The 23,860-nt window shown below is 48.4% G+C and overlaps 1 protein-coding gene across 1 annotated transcript; it reads right to left on the bottom strand.

Moving 5' to 3' along the window:
• Positions 1–1,755: 1,755 nt before the first annotated feature.
• Positions 1,756–8,266, bottom strand: LOC126524756 (meteorin-like protein). The gene is made up of 4 exons (XM_050173027.3): positions 8,034–8,266; positions 6,571–6,941; positions 6,063–6,119; positions 1,756–2,319 (listed from the first exon to the last, which is right to left on the bottom strand). The coding sequence occupies exons 1-4, from the start codon at positions 8,183–8,185 to the stop codon at positions 2,027–2,029; spliced, it is 873 nt and encodes a 290-aa protein (XP_050028984.2). The 5' UTR covers positions 8,186–8,266; the 3' UTR covers positions 1,756–2,026.
• Between the last annotated feature and the right edge of the window lie 15,594 nt (positions 8,267–23,860).

Here is a 23,860-nt window from a genome sequence, read left to right as displayed (position 1 = left end):
ACTTAAGCTTAACCTGTTTGGTCCCAGCAACCGCTGTCGTATAGTAGTGGGGATTCCTTGCCTTCTTACGTCACCTCTCCCCTCTCTTATATGGAAACTGCCTCTTTTCCTCCCTTTCCTTCTTGTCATCTTCTCCACTCTACAGTTCTATCTGCGTCCTCTCTGGCCTCGCACGTTAGTAGAAGGGGAATCGCCGAAGTTTCTGCAATGCTTCTGGGGGGAGTGACGGATAATTACAGCTGTCAAGCGGCTAATGTGGCGACAGCCAGAGAGCTCTAGAGGGCATTGTGCACATTCGACGTGGTGGCGTGAACACGAGTTTCTCCCGTCGCCTTTCCTCTCTTACTCGCGCCTGTCATCTATATACACGCTCTGAACAACCCCGTGACGCGTTGTGCACGACAGCAGCAGCGGCAGCAGTGGGAAAGTCGAAGGAAGAGGGAAATAAAGCTTCGCTTTAAAAAACTGCGGGACCCAGTTGAAACTCCGTAGCAACCCCGATTATCCCTAGTACCTTGGCGACCACATCACTGCAGTATCCCATGTTGTCCCCAGTGGACCGTGTTGTCTGCTCGGCAGGACAGCAGCCAGCACATACATGTTGGCCCAATATGGTAGATAACTTGGGTCACTGAATATGTGAAAGAGGCTAGATACATACCGCATACTGGGTGAAGTTCCCAAAGAGTACTAATCGCATTGAATTGTGTACCAGTACTCCTTCAAACACCGCAAGGTTTTGCAACCGCTGAATACCATACTCATTAAAATATTCGGCATGTTTTCTTTTCAACATAACTCCGGCGTGATATATATTAGACTAGAACATTGTCACGATTGCAGCTTCTATGACCTGCCGCAGTGGTACAGCGGTTACAGCGTACTAATTCTGAACGCGGTGGCTCTGGATTGAAGCCTTGATGCCATGGCTCCACTGAACGGTGCGAAGCGCAAGTGTTTACGCCGAGGTTTCAATGAGAACTAACCAATTCACAGTGGGCATATTTAGAAGCCCTGCACTATAATGTGCGACGTAACATTAACAGATAAGCAGTGGTGGTAGTGGGATAGAATCTGTTCAGTAATCGTCACATAAAACTTGAGATGTATGGCATGAAAACATTTGATGGCAGCGCAGCTAATACCGATGTCACGCAGGCACTTTCGATGGCGATATACAGTTCTATTAGGATCGAATTTCTCGGTCTTGGTTTACTCTTTTGCGCAAGCTGCGGAATGTAGTCAATCTCTTTCGAGAAATTCGACCTTTATCGAACTCAATTGCGATGGGAAGTTCCCGTGCAACACCGGTACACGACTTTGTTCTCTTAATGACAACACGGACATTGCCACGTTGTTTCTTGCTTCTGCCCGTGTTCTCCCTGTGTGCTGTGCACCCACTAGCAGTTTGAAATTTTCACTCTGTCTGGCACAAGCAACTAATGATTGTCAGTCTCACACTTTTTTCATTTGAAACAAACTTGTGTTTCCACGCGATTATATACCACGTAATAAAGTGCAATTATGCGTAATAGCGAAGGTCACTTCGGACGTGTTCTCTTCCAATGTGTCACAAAGTGGGCGAAAATCTCTTAACAAGACGTAACTCTAAGAAGCACTTACATAGATCTTTCTTGCTTATCAACAAAGTTACACCGTATTGAATCTCTAAAACAGTGCACTGCCCTTTGGCAGCTTTGAAATTGTCTGGCGCACTGCGCCGCCAGGCAGAACAAACGACAGTAGACACACAGCTAAGCCACCATCACTGGGACTTTGGTTTCTGGCTCACGAGAGTTTATGAAAACAACATTTATTTTTTGATCTCATGCCACCGCCTGTAGAGTTTCCGCAGATGACTAGAGGAGGAGCCGGGTTGAAGTGTAGCTTATAGCTGCCATGGCTGCGAAGCTTCACTTCCAGGACGACAACGCCGTCACGGTTGTTGAGATCACAGATATCTGCTTCTGAATGCGGCCACACTACACAAACTGTACATCCACAGCGAGAGCGGTTGTTCCCACGGTCACCTCACCAGATGACTAGAATCGTTGGTTTCATAATTGCACCGCACCCTGTCCTGCCCCGCTAGCCTTTTCCACTGCAGCAGTTTCGGGGCACACGTGACAATCGGGCGGCCCAGGTGCCACCTGGCCAGTATTAGACGAGGCTCCTGCGTGTCACGAGGAAAGCCGCACCTTGCAGGCCTCGTGACGTAGTCGGGCATGCCCCCACGGTGGGTTCGCGTGACGGACAGCCACCAGTAGATGGTCTGCCGGTCTGAGTGGAGCGTGGCATTCCGCACTGTAGCTTCTGCAACTGAGATGAGAGTCTTTTGTAAATCGACACATGTAAAAAAGTGCGCATGATTTTTGTGGCAAGATTACTTTCATCTCTCTAGCACAGCGATGTACAATCGAAAAATGTCATGCCATATAAAACGGAAACTTGGAGCCCATGTTAAGCCACGACAAAGCTATGAGGAAAACAGCCTCCACGGCACAAATATCCATAGTTAAAATGTGCGCATCCTGGCGTAGAAACCGAACATGGTCCGTACCAGGAGGTCCGCTGAGCCGGCTGCGTAACGACTAAGCTAGCTGGCAAAAGATGCTAGTGCATCATAGTGCGAGAGCGAAATAATTGAAAACATGCACTGTAAAAGTAAGTACAGGAATCCATTTCGTGAACTAGAAATATGCAGAAAGGTTAAAAAAAAGTAAAACTTAGCCTGTATCTAGAAGGGAGTTGAAATTATGGGATTTAACGTGCCAAAACCCCTTTCTGATTATGAGGCACGCCGTAGTGGAGGACTCCGGAAATTTTGACCACCTGGGGTTCTTTAACGTGCACCTAAATCTAAGTACACGGGCGTTTTCGCATTTCGCCCCCATCGGAATGCGGCCACCGTGGCCGGGATTCGATCCCGCGACCTCGTTCTTAGCAGCCCAACACCATAGCCACTGAGCAACTACGACGGGTATAGAAGGGAGTTAAGAAAGAAGCCGGGCATAAGGGTTTTTTGGAAGCAGAGCATCTGGATTCTAGAAATCTCCGCTGAAGGGCTTTCGTTCTAATTTCACGTGAATTCCAACTTTCTTTTTCCAGAATTTTCCGACTTGTAAAGGATGTTTGGAAAACAAATTCATCTAATCAGTTTTGTGATCTTCGATTATTCGTAATACATCATCACCCCGACCGCGACCTGATATTTTCTTTAATCGGTAGCTCATGTTAGCCCAGTGATTACCACACAAAAGTTTCTATATCGGGATTAGAACGAACCCCACCGGCTGAATATATTAGAAGATATATGGACATTACAAAACTATAAATACTAGCATCTCATCCACACATCCCCTTTATTCACACAGATTGTAACTGAAAGCACTCAATATAGTTGCTCCTCAACTTTCCGCAAACTTTGTTACTTAAAACACAAACTTCAAGATTATCCTCCTAATGTTGAAGTTCTTGGCTATCTCACATTAATACTACATAAGTTTGGATATTTTTTTATTGTATGAGATCCTTATAGTAAACTTAACATTGAAAAACTCGAATGGGTTCAACAAGAAGCTGTCAGGTTTATCTATGTTAAATATAAACACTGATTCTCCTACTGAACTAATGAATACTAGCAAAATTTAACTGTTTGAATTAAGAAGAAAATGTTGTTTACACGTCTTGCTCTTATTTCTTAACGGTAAATTCGCCACTCCTCATGCACGGTACTTTTCCCCGTGGTCCACAACACCTATACACGCGACATCTGCAAGCGCAGTTTCCAAAGCCGTATTTTACCAGAGCTAATATTTATGTTTTCATACTTCGCGCTTTCTGCATCCAACTGAAACAACCTAGCTGAATACAGACAATGTAGCGCGAAGGCACGATTAAAAAGAAGAGACACAGAACACGTCACAGGCGCTACTAACAATTTTAATTGAAAAACAGGGAGAAGCGTACATATACAGCTCCCAACACGCAGACGCACCTACGACTACCGAGCGCGATTGTCAGGGCTGGCAAAATCACTTGGCAGAACTACAGAAAGTAAGCTCCGCGTTGTACAAAACAGCAGAAGTCTGGCTTACAGAAGCACTACTTTTTTCTTTTATGTAAAACGCTCCTGATAGCTCACTCGCCGCTTTATCTTTACTTCTGCCCAGGATTTTCACATCATGAAATACCGGCTTACGAGGGCAGGCTTTACAGTGCGCTGAAAGATGCGCAGTCATGCTCTTCGGCTTATTCGCATGCTCCCTCATTCGGCCATTGACGCAGCGGCCTCTTTGTCCCTCTTTGTCCTAGATGGGACTTTCCACAAGACAGGGGGACTTCATAAACCGTGGCGCAACGCACGTAGGGTTTGGCGTGTTTGGCAGCCTAACACTGAGCTGCCCATTATGGGGTGACACAGTTGGGCCAGCCTGTTCGGAGCGGAGAACGCGACAGGCACTCCGTACCTATTCGCCGCTTTTTTTTTTCAAATTGTGGCTCATCTTATACACGCAGGGCACAATTTCCGGCCACTCCGCTCAGCGGCTCTTGCCTCATTCACTGGTGTGCCCGCTTTTGGCTTCTGTCGCAGGGATTCGGCCACTGATGTCAGGACCAAGCGAGGGTAGCCGGCTATTGAATGCCTAGTGAACTGCTTCTCAAAACTGTCCTGCATCTTGTGTTCGCACGACTTCTCGGGTGCTGACCCCAGGCAGAGTGAAGCCATACCTCTTTTGACAATAACAAAATTTGTTGCTGAGCTACGGTTCATGCTTAACAACTGAATACTGGAAAGAGCAATTCTAAGACTGGACAGATGATAGACACAGAAACACAGGACAAGCGCCAACTCGCAACTAAATTGAAACTTAGAAGCCGCAAAGTTGTAAGGCAGAAGCTCATTTTTTTTTTGCTCGCGGTGAATAGCACCAGCAAACATGATCGTTAGAGAACGTGAGGCTTAACTCTCACAACTGGAGGGTATTGTCTACGGAGAGTTCAAATGTGAATGACAGGCCCTTGCCGCGAAGTTTGAAATCTAAAATCTTTATAACATGAAATCAGTTAACGGTACTTCCTTGGTTCATCACAACGAAACAATACTTTAAAAACATGCGAACCGTGAACACTGTTGTCAAGGTTTTTGTCTATTTCCGACAGGTATATGTCACGCAGTAGAGGTGCTACGCATGATCTTATGCATATGCCATTCTTTTGCACAAAAAACCGGTTATTAGAGTTATTAGAGATATTAGAAGCGTTTTACATAAAAGAAGAAAGTAGTGCTTGTGTCAGCCAGACTTGTTTTGTACAACGCGAAGCTTACTTTCTTTAGATGTACCAAATTATCTTGCTAGTCGTGATAATCGCCCCGGTAGTGGCAGGTGCGCCTGCGCGTTGGGAACAGTATGTACACCCTTATCGCTGGCCTTCGAATAAAGTTGTTAGTAGCGCCTGTGACGTGTTCCGTGTCTCTTCTTTGTAACTGTGCCTTCGCGCTACATTATGTCGGTAAGCAAACATCAACTAGCCCACAACAAGTCCATCTACAACCTAACTGAAGTTTATGAGAAAATGTACGAATAAATTTTGATTAAAGTTCCTTTACAGTTCTTTTTTCTTTTTCATAGCACCACGTTTTCTCTATAACACAAACGCTTTTTATTTGTGTGGCCCATCTTGCTTGGACCTGCTTGGTCTGGAGTACGTTAAAAGTTAAAAATAAATAAATGGCACCGTTGCTTGGCGCTATGACGTCCTCGTATAATGAATCTGTCTTTTCTGGGACAACATAGAGCCATTCGGAGTTTTATATCAAATCGAATTATGACGCCTATGCAGTACAAGTACTATAATAGTCGTATCGTATTAATTTTGATCGCCTCAGGTTCGTTAACATGCACCTAAATTTAAGTACTGTAATCTAGCATGGTTTCTGCATTGTGCCTCTACGGGAACGCTGCAGCCGGAATGGAACTTCGCGCTCAGCGGCAGACCGCGCCATAGGTGGAGAGTTATTCAGCCTCTGAGGACATGCTTAGTAGGCACGTGGCGCTCACCTAAATCGCCAAGGCAGTAACTTTCACGCAGCTCTGTTTCCGTGCAGGGTCGGCAGTCTGAAAAGAAAAAAAATCAAAGCACTAAATACAGGGGCTGTGCTAGAGGAAATTGTCGTTACGCTCATTATGACCCATAACCAAAATCACAAGAGCATCGACCCGCGGTTTGGTTCCAGCAGAAAGTATAACAAAGCACGTGTTTCGGCTGAAAATATGTTCGTGTGCAAAGAAAGAAAGAAAAAGAAACGCATCACTGGTGAGGCTATATTATGTTGAAAGATAAACAAAATGCATTCCTAAAATTTGACGCTTACTGCATGAGCATCTCAAAGACCGGCAGTGTTGACTCTCAACGAAATACATCGGAAATATGCTTCGTTTTCTCTCTTTTTTAAAGAAGAACGCAGTACGTGTAGTGCTCTGGGCACAAACGAGAGAAAACGCAAGGAATTAGCAGCAAAGCAGGAAATGTATATTGTTCGTAGTCAAACGATGCGCTCATACACACCTTCCCATCCTTCGAGCCTCTCGAACGACGCCACGGGCTGGCTCGTGGTGTACGTTAGGGTTAGCTTAGCCCTCTTGCCCGTTCGGGCAGTCGAGGCCACGGCGTAGACGACCGCGGAGCCTCGGTTGGAGAGCACGCACTTGGCCCGTACGCCAGGTCCCGGAACGAGGCCGCCCTGAGCGGTCTCCGCGTACACCAACGCCCCGGAACTGTCAGCTGCAACCCGGAAGCAGGCTTGGAACTCTCGCTGCGATGGTGGACCGCGTATCACGATGCGCAGAGCCCCGCGAGGGTAGCTCCAGCGGACCGTGCCGGAATCGCACGAGCTCAGGTATACAGGAAGCACGTCTTCGGGGGACTGCCCTAGGCCACTGTTTTTAAAGGTCAAGGTGAGCTTTAGGCTGCAGAACTTTTTCACATCCATACACTCTTTACCGGGTGTCCCAGGCAGAATGAGCCAAACATTAAACATACGGGACTAGCACGTAACTGAACAGAACCAATGTAATGTTGTTTGCCGTCGCTCGGAGGTACTCAGATTATCTTTCGCATTCCGCCGAATCATATAATTAGTCTTTATTAATTATTCAACTTCTCCAATCTTATATTTAGATAGAAGGTGTCAATGAAAAAAATTGTAGAGCAACATGAAAAACACCCGATACAGCTTTTTGTTGCTGAATAAGTGCTACATAAAAGTGTTTTTCAAAGCATGAGAGAAAGCCGCGTATGCACGCAAAGTGCTTCGAGTGGCCAATCGCGCGGCAATTTTTCGTGTATTCTCGGGCGTCTTTCGTGCTTGGAAAAACATTCTTATGTAGCCTGCATTGAGCAACAGAAAGCTGTATGGGGAGTTTTTCACGTTGCTGTACAATTTTCTCATTGACACTTTTCATCTAATGATATTTGAGAAGTTGATTACGTAAGACTAATTATGTAATTAGGCGCAACACAAAATATAATGTGATTATCTCCGAGCGATAGCAAACAACATTGCCTTTTGGTTCTGTCCAGCTACATGGCATCTGCATGTCTTGAAAATTTTGCTCAAGTTACGTGGGGCACCCTGTAAACACATATCTGCCTACCCCCACGTTACACCGTCAATTAAGTTGGAGGTGTCGTGACTGTATCAATATAGCAATCATTTGCATGGCACAGTGCGAACAAGCAAATAACGAACAGAAAACGAATGGTACAAACACAGAAGACATGAAAAAAACGCCAATACGAGCGCTCACTAAAGACTGATCGCTTATTCAGGATACCTTATTCAGGTACGCTTGTTGGAGAATGCTTCTGTTCGTAAGGACGAAAACTCCCGCTCAGCACACTTCTGTACAGTGTAACTCGCGTATTCGCAAAATTTACCGCGTTCTCGGAGACCTTCCACTTACGCGCACAAAACCTTGCGCCGTTTGTGTAATCTGATGAGGTGCAAGCGCAGATGCGTCGAGACGTACCTTTGCGTCCAGTCGCAGGACATGTGGCGACTGCTCTCCTTCGGGGAACGACGGATCGCAGCGTTCTGGACCACCGGCAGCATTACCGCCGCTGCCAGCAGCCTGACTACGCGCGTCATCCTGGCGATCCGCTGGCAACGCACTGTTTTCATCCTCGCAGTCCAAGCATCGGAGAAGTTCGACGGCGAACTCGCGCAGGCAGCGCCGACGAACAGAGGCTGTCCGCGTGCGCCCGTGGCACGACCGAGATTGAGCGCCGGGTCGCGCTCGCAGCGCGTTTTGTAGTTCGGGCCCCCGTGTCCCGAGGGAGCTCGCGGTCCGCCGATCGTGGGAACGCGCGAGGGCGGCTCGGGAGCTCCGCGCTTGCCGTTCCCACGGTTTTTCAATAGGCGCGTGGCGCACCGGCTGCTTCACCGCACCACTGACGCCTGCTGCGGGGAAGCCGCCTTTTCGCGTTCCTGTTGCTCGCTCCGTCGAACCGCATTGGCAACGGTCGGGGAAGCGTTCAGAAACGAGCTCGCGTCTGTGCATTGGGGATTGGCTTCTTTTCGGGCGCAGGCGCCACGTGAGCGTACGCTCTAATTGGGTTATAACTCGAGGTCGTGGAGCGTGGGAGCTCAGAGTGAAGCTTGTTTATAGGTACCCACTCCGCGTGGGAACGTAGCTGCAGAGAGGTTGTTACGGAAATTTCCAGCATCGAAAATGAACTGTGAGAATCGCGAGAATTTCTGCTAGCCATATTCCGGAGAAACTTAAGAAATCTCCCCTTCGTGTCTAATATTGTCATGCTTCCTTTATATTTTTATTGTATACGCATAACCTGAGTATATTATTGATATTTTCGCATTTGTATTTACTATTTCGCCACGGTTCTTACTACCTACTATTCAGCTGATTAGTATTTCCATACGCTCATCGTAACTTTTGTTGGTGCATAGATTATGTGCACTAACTTTTACTGTATTCCATTGTCGATAGCTATTGTGTAATCTGCGCTTTGTGAGCAGTATGTAAATGCATTCTCATTTTACTTAAGAACTGCTGTCCGCCGGCAGGTCCAAGTTTTCTGTAAGGGGTGCAGGACTCTGTTAAAGCCTTCGCATAGGCTTTTTGGCTGAGTGCCGAGACATCCGCGTGATGGTCAACATCTTGATTTGAAATTTAAAAAAAAGGTTCAGCTGCCTGGCTCAACATTCAAAGCGTAAATCACAAGCACGTAATCACAGGCCCAAGTTAGTAGACAAGATGGTCCACTGGGTCGGCATAAGTTCCTGTTATGGTAATTTCATGCCATGCATGCATTCATGCACGCATGTCATGAATTTCTGTCATTTTTGTCGTGCATGTGATCACATTCATGGGAATCATGTCACGACTTGATATACAGATCATGGCATCCATGCCGATCATTTAGTGGCATACATCGCATGACATGTCATTAATGTCACAGATGCATGTCAGGAAAAGCACAGCCAGAATACATCCAATCAGAGAAATGCATGGCATGTCATTCAATCCATTAGAGTACTTTTATTTCTTACATTCATGTCATGACATGCTTGACTTGATTATCATTCATGTTACTTCCGTTTTATAACGAGCTATACATCAGAGTTCCATGACATGAATGAAATGACCTGTTTGTGATGATGTGATTGTCACGAATGGCGGCAAGGACATGAGGTGATGGCGTCGTGGTTATGCATTTCTTTAACTGAATATCTATCACGACATGCGCACCTGCCGAGGTTGCTTGGTGGCTATGGTGTTGGGTTGCTAAGCACGAAGGCGCAGGATTGAATCCCGGCTACGGCGGCGGCATTTTGAAGGGGGCCGAAATGGGACAACACCCGTGTACTTAGATTTAGGTGCACGTTGAAGAACCCCAGGTGGTCGAACTTTCCGGAGTCCTTCACTACGGCGTGCCTCATAATGAAATCTTAGTTTTAGTACGCAAACCCCATAATTTTTTTAGGATATGTGTGGCGAAACATGCGTGCATGACCCTACAAGAATGGCACGGGATGACATGCTCAGGCATGCATTGTCATTAATGTCATGCAATTCATGATACGCATGCCATCCATGGGATGACATTTAAAACATGTCAGGTCGTGCACATGCGTGCACGACCTGACATGAATCGATCGATAGATAGATACGAGGGCGGATTAGAAAGTCTTTGCCCCAATTTGTTTAGGCAAATTGCGGCTGTAAATGCGAAGTCAACATAACCTTTCTCAGCGGTGAACCTTTCTTGGACCGGCTCGGCCTCATCTGCCGGTAGCTCCGGGCCACTGCGCTGCTGTCAATCGTTGAAGACGCAGCAACTCCCAGGTTTGTTTTATGCGGATGACATTGCGTTGCTAGCTAACAAGCAAACTGATTTGCAACGTCTGGCTAATATCTGTTGACAGGAAGGCTACAATTTAGGCTTGAAATTTAGTATTAGAAAATCAGGTGTTATGGTATTCAATGAAAACAGTGAAGAGATTGAAAGTGACAATACAGGGCCAGGAAATACCTCGGGTAAAAGACTATAAATACCTTGGTATATGGATAAACGAAGGCGATAGATATATGGAAACACAGCAAAAACAATAACAGTAAAGGGGAATAGAAATGCGGCCATAATGAAGCCCACAGCGCGTGGGGAAACAATGGGTACGAGGTGCTCCGGGGTATGCGGAAAGGTGTAATGGTTCCAGGACTTACTTTTGGAAATGCGGTTGTTTGTTTGAAATCAGGGGTACAATCAGGACTCCATGGGAGCCTAAGGTCAGTGGTACGCCTCGCATTGCAATTGGACGCTCACGGGGAGACTACAAATGAAGCTGTGCAGGGTGATACGGGCTGGACAAGCTTTGAAGTGAGAGGTCATAGTAAAATTGATTATGAATAGCGACTGAGGAATATGGAAAAAAGTAAACGGGCTGGGAGAGTGTTCAGGTATCTTTACAGGAAAAACATTGATTCACAGTGGAGGAAACGAATTAGGAAGCTTACCAGCAAGTATGGGGCCTCTATATGGTGAGCAACACAGCAACAAAGAACGTCAAGCGGAAAGCCAAAGATGCTCAGGTAATCTCATGGGTGGCGGCAATGAAAAAAAAAAAAAAAACCTGCCATGGGTTAACTATACGTAAAAGAAAGAAAACGAAATCAGGAAAGAAACAGTTTATGAAAACTCAAACGGAACCGTATTACTTTTCGAAGCGTGATCAGCATGCCTGAGAACACGGACTTATATGGCCAGATATAAGAAGGTAGAAGAAGCATGTGCTTGCTGAGGTAAGGCTAGGGAAACAGTGGAGCATGTTTTACTAGAATGTGAAGATACCTGCCCAGCGGTCGATTTAGGCATCTCTGGCTTCCTTGAAGCCCTTGGGTTCAAGCAGGAGGAAAGAGCAGGAGCAGGAGCAGGAGGAAAGAGCAGGAGGAAAGTAAACATGTTCGCAGTAGAGATTAGTAAGCGGTGATTGGTGGAAGAAGTGATTATAGGAAGTAGGGAAACCACAAACGGAGTCATGCAACACCAAAGTTCACAATGCAATACGTGAGAAGACCACAATCCGGGTACTAGGCATGTGGCTACAATCAAATCAACACTGCCAACACGGGCTTAACCTCATCAAGACGGCAACACAACAAGTCGCGAGAATGATAAAGCGGGTAGCCACGAAAAGGACGGGGATGAAGGAATCAGACACCCTTCGCCTAATCAGAAGTCTGGTGGTTAGCCGCTTCATTTACAGCTTGCCGTATTACCAGCTAACGAAAACAGAGAGGGATGCGATCAATTCGTGCTTAAGGAAAGCCTACAAGATCGCCCTACAAATTCCGCAGTGCGCCCCAACCGAAAAACTCATGTCTCTAGGGATTCATAATACATTCGAGGAACTGGCAGAAGCTCAACTGATAACTCAAAGAAACAGACTCGCACAAACGACCCCGGGTAGGAAACTCCTTGGTAGACTCGGGTATCATGAGCTCCTTGAAAAACACAACCAAACTAAGCCAATCCCCACAATAATCAGAAACTGCATCAAAGTGGCGCCAATACCCAGAAATATGGACCCAACTCTACATGCAGGCAGAAGAGAAGCCAGAGCTGCATACATTGAAAAAACGCACGGCGACAAACCAAACTCCCGCTTCGTGGACGCGGCAAGATACCCAGGCAGGCAGAAAACAACGGTAGCTGCTGTCAATGACTACATGGGCAGAGAAATCATTAGCGCCTCCACTCACAACACCACTATCGTGGAAGCAGAAGAAATCGCAATAGCCCTTGCTATCAAAGCGACGGAACCAAACAAACAACAAATAACCATCCTATCAGACTCTCAAGCGGCATGCAGAAGCTACCTCAGGGGACGAGTATGCACCGCAGCCTATAGGATTATAGGAGATATAAAACCCCGAGCCAGATTTCACCTTATATGGGTATCCAGTCATGAGGGAATCAAGGGAAACGAAGAGGCTGACAGAGTAGCTCGTGCGCATGCTACACACCACGGGTGCTCCCAGGACGCCTCTGAAGAGCTGATCCCGATTGACCAGAACTACTCTGCAATTTTAAACTACCACAGAGAAAATAGAATGAAGCTACCACCCCCAGATAAGAACCTCAGTAAGGAAGAACAGGTTATATGGAGAAAGCTACAAACGTATACATATAACAACCTGCACATTCTCCATAAAATTCACCCTGAAAGATATGCGGACACATGCCCATGGTGCGGAGCTACGCCAACCTTAGACCACATCTCATGGGCATGCACGGCATATACACAAAAGACAAACACAGAAATTACGGATCATACACAATGGGAGGCGGCGCTGTCCAGCTCACAGGAAGAAGTCCAAAGGGCCATCATCCGACAAGCAAGACGGCGTGCGGAAGCCAGTGGGGCCCTTGTCTAGGGGCTCCAACCATTGAGCGTTTTATTTTTCAATAAAGTTATTCAGTCAGTCAGTCACAATAGGGGTTCAGAAAGTTTGCTCATGGGAATTCATCGTGGATATTTTTTCCTTTCCTTTTTTTAACATAGGCGAGACATTTGGCAATATATATATATGTATACCGGGTGTTCTTCTTCTAGCTGCAGCAAATTTTTAATGTTAGAAAAATATAAATCATGGTAACTTTCTGTTTACCATTTGGGTGTACGGATAGGCGGCCTCTAAATACAGAGCAATTTCCACACTTACGTGCCTAATCAGCGAAGTTACGTTAAATAACTTTCTAATCGTCAACAATACGTGGCTACAGCAAATGAGTACTTTGGGGCCCTTCCTCGACACTACCTATCCCAACGATCAAATTTTGAATAGCGGATTTCATGTGGGAGCTGCGCGAACAATTACAATTAGTTACCCTAGGCAGGCTCCTTCAAATCGAAACTGGCTGGAAAAAGAGCGCCTGTGTCGTCAATGTCGCCGCCCCCTGATCCATCCATCCATCCATCCATCCATCCATCCATCCATCCATCCATCCATCCATCCATCCATCTCCATCCATCCATCCATCCATCCATCCATCCATCCATCCATCCATCCATCCGTCCGTCCGTCCGTCCGTCCGTCCGTCCGTCCGTCCGTCCATCGAAGATGTCGGTTGTGCTTCACCATCATGGAGTGCTTCGCACTTCCACGGCGTACGAGCAACGAAGTGTGAATCGTTGTCTACGGAGCAATCGAGAAACGCCCATCTAAATTCACAGGGAAATGTAGCCCACGTAGGGGGAAAGGTGTGTCAGTTTGAGAAGTGTGAGGTGGTGGTGTTATGAGTTGGCAAAAGGCCGTGAATAGTTGCATGACAGTGAGCGCCCGGGGAGGCCGCGTGCGTCGCTGACTGGCGACAACATTTCCCGCGTGGATGCAATGATGAAAGCGGATCGGCGTGTGCACCTCGTAGCGACACGACTATCGTATCGAGAGCTGGTGAAGCAGATGAGCTCACGTGCATGTGACGCGAGAATAGAATACGCTAGCGTACTCGGCCTGAGCAGCCGAGGTGTCGGCCACTCCCGAGATCGCACGGCACCATGGCTGGCCGACCTAAATAAACCGTGGCTACGGCGGCTACTTCTTCGGGCCACCTCCCACAAATTGGTCACACTGGACGACCGAGCTCAGCCGTGCCAGCATCAACGTACTGACTCTACCGAGGCGACAGTGGCGCGGCCTCACGCGGTCCGGCAGACGTCCTGCGGCTGTAGGGTGTCCGGGAATTCTACATCGGCATGTCGGGCATCTGGTTCATACAGCTGGACAGCCATTTGCTTGTCAACTAGGTTCCTGGCTGCGGCTGCATTCCAGGCCCCGGCGGCCACCCTCCGGCAGGACTTCTACGAGGACTTGCGGGCAGCCGCCCCTGCTCAACACGCCACCTCGAGCGCTCAATCACCACAGATCTTGCTTATGAACTGTCGCGTCACTGCGTCTTGCCGTCCCACATCGCCTGCGTCCACCCGTGCTGGCCGTCAGCACGCGCCAGCCCCCCCCCCCCCGCCCCCCCCCCATATCAAACCTCTACTCTCTCCGTAAGTCTCCTTCCAAACTAAAAGGCAGCTGCGCGACGACTCTTTTCAAGGAATTGACTGGGCCAAACGTAAGCGCCATCGGCTATTCTACGGCCCACCGCTCTCCTTCCTTGGACGTTCCTACAAGCTGTCCGCTTTCCGTTAAAGGGCACCTCACTGATCACCGATCCAGAGGTTCTCCCACCGACTACACTAGGCGCAAATTTCACTCTCGCAGGCACAGTGACGCCACAGGCGCAACCTTCGCGATTCCTTCAGCGACCACCGCAACTCTGATGCGATCAGCATGCGAGATTCCACCGGTAGCAGCAGCAGGCGAGCCTTCCAATGTTGTGTTCTCACACCTTCCGCGGATGCGTGGCCTACCGAAGTTGCACAGGTGCAAAAGTGTAGCAGTTTGGGTGAGTTGGTATGTCATGACTTTTTAGGCTTGTAGCGCAGCCATAGAGTAACATAGCAAACGAAAAGAGCGGACACTCTAGCCGCTGCGCGGCCGAGCCATATGGCCGAGCTATGGACCTTCGCCAGTTCCGCGAGGTAGCAGAGCTTATCAAGAAAAATGCGGCTGTGGCTGCGGCTGCGGCTAGCAGCTTGATAGGCGGCACGAGCACGACCACTGGGCACGACCCAGCATGTGCGAAGCCTTGTCAGACCACTCCGCCGGGCTCTTTCTGTAAAATGCACCTGAGCATCGTTGTTGGGTTCTTATGCCAGCGTCTGCTTCGTCGCCGTTTCATGGTAAGGCCACAGCAAGTTCTTTTGCGCGTTGTTAACGACTTATTCTCTTCGCATTTCGTTATGTCACTGTTAGCCGCATGAACGAGTGACGGCGGGCTTGCAGCCATGAACAGCTGCTGCACATTTGCTACGCTGACTGTCATTTCGTATTCATTTTTTTATGCGCAGCAATGAGCGGTGATGCTAGCGAAAACAGCGATGCGGCAGCGTCCGAGCTGCGATGCACGTTCGATACTATGACGAAGTTAGAAAATAAAATGGTTCATTAAGAAATGTGGCCTATGAACACATGCCGTTCGGGGCAGAGAGCTTTATGATACGCGCGGCGACTGCTGAAAAAGTATGGTGCTCTACTTCTGCAAAAGAAATGTAGTTATTTCTAAAGCGGTACACGTACAATATTTGCAGTATGGCAAAAATGCGCTCTCTCCCAACCTCTGTAGCAGGCTATGTGCACTCGAGCGTTGTTAGCTGTTCTGCATTGGGCTGAAAATACGTGTTTTCATGTTTTAATTGTGTATGGACTCGTTACCGTAGAAAGTTCCTTGTACAACAAAGCTTCCTTAACAACAACAAAAAATAAAATAAAAATAAAATACGCATTGCATGAACAAACGCAGCATCTCCATTATAAAGCTTTGCAGGCTGCAATATTGCTTATACGAAGGAACGTAGGGTCTACATTCAATAGCTTTGAAGCCTACAGTATTGCTTACCTTCTGTCTGTCATTCTACGTATTGCAGGAATCTCCACCATTTCCTCAATACACACTGCACAGCCAAAGAACACCACGCATACTCAAGGGCAAAATTCCAAGTATCAGAAGACGATTGCAAGGCTTCGAAGACAACAGGTGAAGACCCCCAACACAAAGTGCTTAATTGCAGCTCTTTAATGACGGACACACTGGCTTACACATTCGAGATGAAGATGTTGGTGCGTGCTCAATTATTTTTGCAGCCATTTTATTTCGGCACGCTACCATTCACATAATTTTGCTGCCCTAATTCACCCTCCTTCGCAGAAGTACAAGAAAAAACGTCATGTTTTTTTTTCCTTCTAAAACAATCCCATTTTAAGCAAATTAATTGCTGTCGTGTATTTGCAGTTTTCTTTTTCATTATCTGGATTGTTGCAACACGTCTTCTATGTATTTTGCTTGTGCAAAGTTATTGCCATCCCGCCATTCATTTCCGACTATTCTCCGTCATACCGGTGTCACACGACCACTTTCAATCGCGAACAAGTCCGATCCGGATTGAAATTCGCGACTGATATTGGCGCCATCGCGCAGTTTGCTCAAAAGAACCAATCGTGACTTAGAAATTCAAACGGGATTGGGCTTGATCGCGTTTAAAAGTGCGCCGTGTGACACCCGTATTACTTGCATTTCGCTGTTTCTTCCCGCGAAGTTACACGCTACACCGGGATATAGGACCTTTTTCAGTGAGTGGACTGTACTTGATTTTACGGCCTTTCTCGTCTACACTACGCCGCCGGAGGTGTTAACCCCTATCGCCGAACCCGCCGTGCTCGTGGGCCGCGCCGGCTCCCCGCCGCCTGACGCTTTTGTCATGATGGAATACGCTGTGGAAGGCGAAGATATTGCTCCGGAAGACGTTTCGGAGGATGCTGGCTGGAAAATTAACACCCAGAGGAATTCTACGACGAAGCCAAGGCCATCATATGGTGGCAACGCTATTAGCCCTAAGGACGGGCCGGGACCCAAGAACGGCAAAGTGAGTCCAAACTCGCCTGCTAGCGTCAAGAAGTGTATATCATCCTCCGCGGTAAAATGCCTCCGCTGCCGAAAAATGATACCAAGATTATCGTCCGGATTAGGGGAGGCTTGAATATTGCTAAAATTGGTGCGGCCGCGGTGGCTGATGTAATCACGGCTGCTGCTTGCATAGACGAGGTAAAGCGAGAAGCGGACACGATCTGCCCCAATTATCAGCAGAATATTGTGGTGGTTAGCACGTCGGAAGAAGAAAATGCTGCGAAGTACGTGAGGGTCAAGGACTTATGCATTGCTGGGCACATGCATGAAGCTGCGGCATATCGTGCGGCGCCGCATGAAACGTGCAAGGGAATCATAAGAAATGTTCCTTTCAGCGAGGGACCCGAAGCGCAAAGTCACAAGATTGTTAACCCGCGTAATCCTCTGGCCCTGGCAGCAAAACGCATCAAGGAGTCGTGTATGGTCATCATCGCCTTCGATGCATACAAGGTGCCAAACTACGTTCGTTATGGTAATGCGCTGGTTAGGTGCACGCTTTACCGCAAGCAGCTTGGCGTTTGTTATGCTTGTGGAAAGCTGGGGCATCGCGCTGACGCCTGCCCCTCGCCGGAAGAAGTGGTTTGCAGGGGCTGCGGTTCAACCATTCCCGGTGAGGCACACATGTGCACGCCGAAGTGGGAACTGTGTGGGGGAGAGCATATCACGGCTGCCAAGGGGTGCCAGCAGCGGTTCCGCACCCCATATGTGGTCCTGCGCCGTCGTTTTGAGCGGGCTATGGCGGATATCAAGGCGGAGGATGAAGAGAAGGGAGGCTTCAGGTACCACGAAAGCCAGTTCCCGACGTTGGGGAAGACGCTCGAGACTGGGCAAGGACAAGATCGTGGGCGTCGACGTTCAAGATCAAGATCAAGGAGACCAGGTAGAGCATCTCGCAGCCGCTCCGGTGGCCGGTCTGGTGCAGATCGGCGTCTAAGGTGCGCTTCGGACTGGACGGACAGTTGGGAACTGAGACTGCGCGTGGCCCCAATGGGACTGCGGGACAGGGTGTGCGCAAGAGTGGTGTGTTGCAGGGTCTACAAGGCAAGGGCCCCAGTGGAGCGGCCAATGGTACTACCTGGGCGGAGTGCGCAAGTGCTCGAACGGAGATGCCTAGTTTGGTAAGGCCAGAGCAAAGCAAGAATGAGGCGAGATTCAAGAGGCTAAAACAGGAAAACGCAGGGTTGAGAGAAATGGTGATGTCGCTTAGAGCAGAAATCTCGGCCCTTAAGGGTGTGGCAGTACCTGCACCGGCCGAAAGGGCAATGCCTGAGCCCATAGAGAGCATGGATTTTGCTGATGTAAGTGAGGCTAGTGGGTCGCGCCCCTCAAAGAGGAAGGCGATGACTCATGAGGCGGAGCCTGCGTCGAGGAAGCTGAGATCTGACGTGAAGGAGATGCTGTCGAGCGTTGTAGATAGTGTTAAGCAGGTCAACGATGGTCTGGCGCAGCTGAATACGCGTCTCACAGAGTCGCTCGGCTCGATCGATGGGAGGTTTAAGGAGCTGCAATGTAGAATAGAGGTGTTCGAAAACAAATCCAGTCCGAGTGCCTCTCCCCTTCTTAGGTCGGGATCTCAGTCGGCTGGTTCCTCGACAGGGAAGTCTCAGGTTCAGCAAGATGGCTCGCAGCAACTGCTTCAGCATGGCGCGACAAAATGAGGCTTTTTGTGTGTGGCAATGGAACTGTAGGGGGTATGCTCGTAAATGGGCGCCTCTACAGCAGTATATTCGCGCGTGTAAGGGTAGGCCGCAGGCTATTCTACTGCAGAAGACAATGACGGAAGAAGTTTCTCTGACGGGCTACCGAACCATCTTCGGCGGATCCAAAGCTCGGGGGACCTGCATTCTGTTGGATAGCAAACGGACGCATGTGGTTCATGATCTTAAGATACCTTTAAGTTCCCTGGAATATGTCATGATTGAGGTGATTCCTAACCGGGTGAACAAGAAAAGCGTGTTTATTCTGAACGTGTATAGTGTCCCGAGGGACAGGGTGCAGAGATTCAAGCTGCTTCTGCAGAAGGCTTCTAAGCTTGCCGGGGACCATCCGCTGATCGTGGCTGGGGATTTTAATGCTCCGTATCACGTGTGGGATTACAAGCATGACACAGTTAAAGGGAGAGACCTTTGGCAGAACGCTGCGGAGTTTGACCTTACGTCACTGACGCTGCCTTTCCGACACGTATAGGGACGTCGACGTGTAGGGATACTACCCCTGACCTCTGCTTTGTAAAGAACGCGGCCAAGCCTAGTTGGTGCAATCTTGCCGAAGACCTAGGCAGTGATCATAATATTAACCAAGTCGTTTTTGAGGTTGAGGGTAGGCGCCCTAGGGCGTTAACGTTTATAGAATGGGATAAGTTTCGGATGATCCGGGAGGAGAGAGGAGAAATGGGGAAGGAATTCGAAGGCCTGTACCGGCCGTCCCTGGAGGATTGGGTCACCCAGGTGAGGGAGGATGTAAAGGAGGCTACGAAGGAGATCACTATGGATTTGGAGTTGGATAGTGCTGATAGCAGGCTGGCCAAGCGGTCTATGCTGGCTAGGTGGAAGGGGCAGCGGCTTAATCGCAGGCTGCGTAAAAAGGTTTCCGAGCTGAATAAGCTGATTGAAGAGCACTGTAAGCTTTTGTCTAGGCAACAGTGGGATTAGGTATGCAACTCGGTGGACGAGCAGGTGCGCAACGGGAGGTCGTGGGGCTTGCTTAAGCATTTGCTGAACGACTGCAATACGAGAGTTAGTCAGGGGCACGTCCTTGCTAGAGCTCTACACGAAGCAGTGGGGTCTGCCTCGGAGGAAGAGCTGGTTGAAAAGCTGGCCAACAAATACCTTCCTGTTGCGGACCCGGGTGCTTTTCTGACGGTGCAGGCCTACACGGGAGGGGACAACTTTTCCCTAGATGAGGACTCTTCTGTGGCAGAGGTACGCACGGTTTTGCATAAGCTTAAGAGCAAGTCTGCTCCCGGACCGGACGGAATTTCGAACAAGCTTTTGAAGAACCTGGACGATAGGTCAATCAAGTACCTTACCGGGGAGGTTAACGCTATGTGGAGAGATGGGGTGGTTCCGGAGCAGTGGAAGACAGCTCTCACGGTGCTGATTCACAAGGCTGGCAAAGTCCCGAGCATCGATAACTTAAGGCCTATTTCGCTCACTTCGTGTGTGGGCAAGGTAGGCAAGCATGCGGCGCTTAATCGGCTTACAAGGTACCTTGAGGAGAACCAGGTCTACCACCCCACTATGATTGGTTTTCGGGCCGGGCTGTCGACTCAAGACGCAATGAAGCTCATCAAGCATAAGGTCATTGATGGAGATGGAAAGGGCGTTAAGGCCATCCTAGGGCTGGACCTGGAGAAGGCTTTTGAACACGTTCGGCACTCTTATATTCTTAAGTCCATTTCGGATCTTGACTTCAGAGCGCGCTTTCATGACTATGTCAGGTCCTTCCTGTCAGGCAGGAAGGCTACCTTGAAGGTTGCGGAGCTGGAGTCAAAGACGTTAAATCTTGGAGACAGGGGCACTCCTCAGGGGGCCGTCATCTCGCCCACATTGTTCAATCTGGCCATGATCGGATTCACCAAGAAGCTCTTGGAGATTGAGGTTATTAGGTACAGCATGTATGCAGATGTCGCGACCACATGGTGTCCCGGTGGTAGTGAGGGCTTTATCGAAAATGTTCTGCAGGAGGCAGTAGATGTAATTGAGAAATATTTGGACCCGACGGGGTTAAGGTGCTCCCCCTCCAAGTCGGAGCTGTTGCTGTACAGTCGCACTAGAAGGGGACCCAAGCCAAGGGGATGGATCCCCGTGGACCAGCTGAGCTTTCAGCTTCGTACAAGAAATGGCGATCTCATACCTAGGGTAGATGAGATTAGGGTTCTGGGGATGATGATTGAGTCGAACGGCGCCAACACGCTGACGATCCAGAAGATCATTGCCAAGACAGAAAATGCGGTACGCCTAGTGAAGAGGGTGGCCAACTGGCAGACGGGGTTCAAGGAGGATAGTCTGATCAGACCTATGAACGCATTTGTATTGTGTCACTTATGTGGCGGCCATGCACAAGTGGAAACCATCGGAGAAGGAGAAGCTTGACACGCAGATTAGGAAGATCACGAAGAAAGTGTTGGGAGTGCCAATGTGTACCAGCACCGACCGGCTTCTCCAGCTGGGAATTCATAATACCTTGGATGAGATAGCTGAGGCTCAGGAGAGGACGCAGATGGTGCGTCTCTCTACGACTAGCACGGGTCGGCAGATTCTGAGAGAGTTAGGTGTTCCTCAGGAGAAGATTTCGCAGCTTCATGTCGGTATTCGCTTGAAGGTCCGTAATCGGTATCACGTCAAGCCTGTTCCCAGGAACATGCATCCGGAGCGAAATGTAGGTAGAAGAAAGGCCAGGGGGACTTGCCTGCTGAGACTCATTCGTGATGAGAATCAGAAGGTTGGCTTCGTCGATGCTTCTTTTAACGAGGAGAGGAAGGTCTTTACCATAGTTGTCGTGGACAATGAGGGCAGTGTCGTTAACGCTGCTACCATTCGGACTGATAGGCCAGAGGTCGCGGAGCAAGCGGCTATTGCGCTCGCCCTGGTTGACAGGCGCAGGCCTTTTGTATATAGCGATTCAAAGTCGGCCGTTAGGGCCTTTGAGAAGGGCTCGGTGGCTAAGGTTGCTTTTAAAATTATGCAGACATGTGAGATCTCTAAACACTACTTATGTTGGTTCCCTGCTCACCTTGGGATGATTGAGGGAGCCCCTCCGAATCTCAATGAGTCCGCTCATGAGGCAGCGCGAGATCTTACCCTCCGCTCTGTGCCGCGCCACGGCGTGGCGGTACTCCCCGAGAACAGAGACTCCCCTTCCACATACAATGAAATCACGAAGTATTACCTTCTTGATCGCAGGGTTTATAGTTTGCCGCATCCTAAACTAAACAGGGCTCAGGCACTTACATTACGCTTACTACAGACTGGTACTTATCCTTGCCCACGGAGACTGAACATGTTTCATCCGGAGACGTATACAGAGCCTTATTGCCAAGATTGTGGGCTTTAGCCACGCTCGAACACATGCTCTGTTCTTGCGAAAGAATTGAAAACTCGGCGATTAAGGATGCGTCCAGGTGGGAGGCTGCACTTCGCAGCCCGGACCGGGATGAACAATTCTGGGCTGTCCAGCAGGCTCACGACGTGGCCGTGAGGCTTGGCCTTCCGGTCTCGACGTGGGAGCGGCCCGCTTAGTGGTTAATTATCACTACTTGCAGGACCAAATAACGTTTTCCATCGATCCATCCCGTTTTCATGTATCTGCCTCTTACAATTTTGCTGCAATAAATTGTCTGCTATTTTCGTGTTCTTGACTGTGCAGCAAGTTCTTTTATGTTTAAGGGACACGACACATTTATCTACCATACACCTTTTGGCGTGAGTTACTAGACGTACAATATCATAAGCGATAAAGTTCTATTTTCTCAACAGTTGGCATGATTGTTGCGCTAAGTTACAGCTCTAAACAGCAAATACGAATTTAAATGAAACTAACATGAGTGAAACACCTTTGCGCGCTCGTCGTCACAACATATAAACAGCGGCACAAGCGCCTGCATGAAATCACGCGATTTAAGTAAAGGTATGGATCACAAAAAAAAAAAAGAAAGATACGAAACTGAAATTGGAGCCTCCAAGATCAGCGTGCGCGGCCATTTTGAAGGCTGGTGCGTTTCGCCGATTCCGCTAGGTACGCTGAGAGCCAAAGTCGGCCGCAGGCGCCTATGGGAATGTCCGCTCTTTACGTTTACTATGTTACTCTATGGCGCAGCTCAGTACGAACAAAAAGGAAGGTGGAAAGGGTAATGAAAAGGAACGGAGAACAGGGTCAACGCATATTTCAACTGATGGTTTATTTCGCGACTCGCAAGGCTACTTATACACTCAGCGAACTATGTGACATGAAAAGACAAAGACACAAAACCAAGCCACTAAACCAAACGTAACCATGTAAAAAAAACATTCAGACAGCCTGTGCCGGCAGTCCGAGGTACGCCAATTCATTGCTTGATAACGATAATGAAGGGGAGCTTACACATGCATGGCCAAGAACTATGATAGCTTTTGCTTCAATGATTTCTCTTGTAAGCTGATTATGAGTACGACCTAAAATGGCGCATTCTTCTAAAAAAGGTTCGCAACCACACCTTTTGCAGCGCTGTGCAAGAAACCCCCCAGCTGTAATGCAGTTCTTAGCATTGCAACTATGTTCACGAAGCCTATCATTCAGACACCGGCAGTTCGGCCGACGTAACATTTTCTGCACTTGAGTGGAAAACAATAAACAACACAATGTGAGCAATTAACGATCTTTTTTTTATGATTCTTATCACAGCTAGGAGGAGCCTCCTTATTCGGATTAGTGAGCTTGCAAGTCCTCATAAGCTTCTTAGGGGCAGAAAACACCACACGAATATTCGCTCGCTTAGCCATTTTCTTAAGATTATGTGAGACGGTGTGGATATAAGGAATAATGCTTGTCCTACCCTGAGTAGTTGTAGGATTATCTTCGTGCTGGTTGTCTTTTCTAAACTATCTTAGAGTCCGTTCTGCTACTGGCACTTGTAAGGACATGGGATAACCAGCCTGCGAAAGCCGTTCGCACTGAGAAGCAAAGCTAGACAAAACGGTATGGTGGCACGATTTTTTGAAAGCATTATTTAGGCAAAGGTTAGAAATGCCTCTCTTGACCAACTTAATATGAGCAGAAAAAA

This window comes from Dermacentor andersoni, chromosome 3 (genome assembly GCF_023375885.2).
Source record: "Dermacentor andersoni chromosome 3, qqDerAnde1_hic_scaffold, whole genome shotgun sequence".
NCBI lineage: Eukaryota > Metazoa > Arthropoda > Arachnida > Ixodida > Ixodidae > Dermacentor > Dermacentor andersoni.
This window is presented reverse-complemented; position numbering and strand designations above follow the sequence as displayed.

Bases quoted from the DNA above. Each gene is read 5' to 3' on its own strand.
- LOC126524756 (XM_050173027.3), bottom strand. From the start codon at position 8,185: ATGAAAACAGTGCGTTGCCAGCGGATCGCCAGGATGACGCGCGTAGTC. The intron at 6,942-8,033 runs GTACGTCTCGAC...CTTTAAAAACAG, and splicing joins TCCTGCGACTGGACGCAAAG to TGGCCTAGGGCAGTCCCCCG. The intron at 6,120-6,570 runs GTGTGTATGAGC...TTTTCTTTTCAG, and splicing joins GAGGCTCGAAGGATGGGAAG to ACTGCCGACCCTGCACGGAA.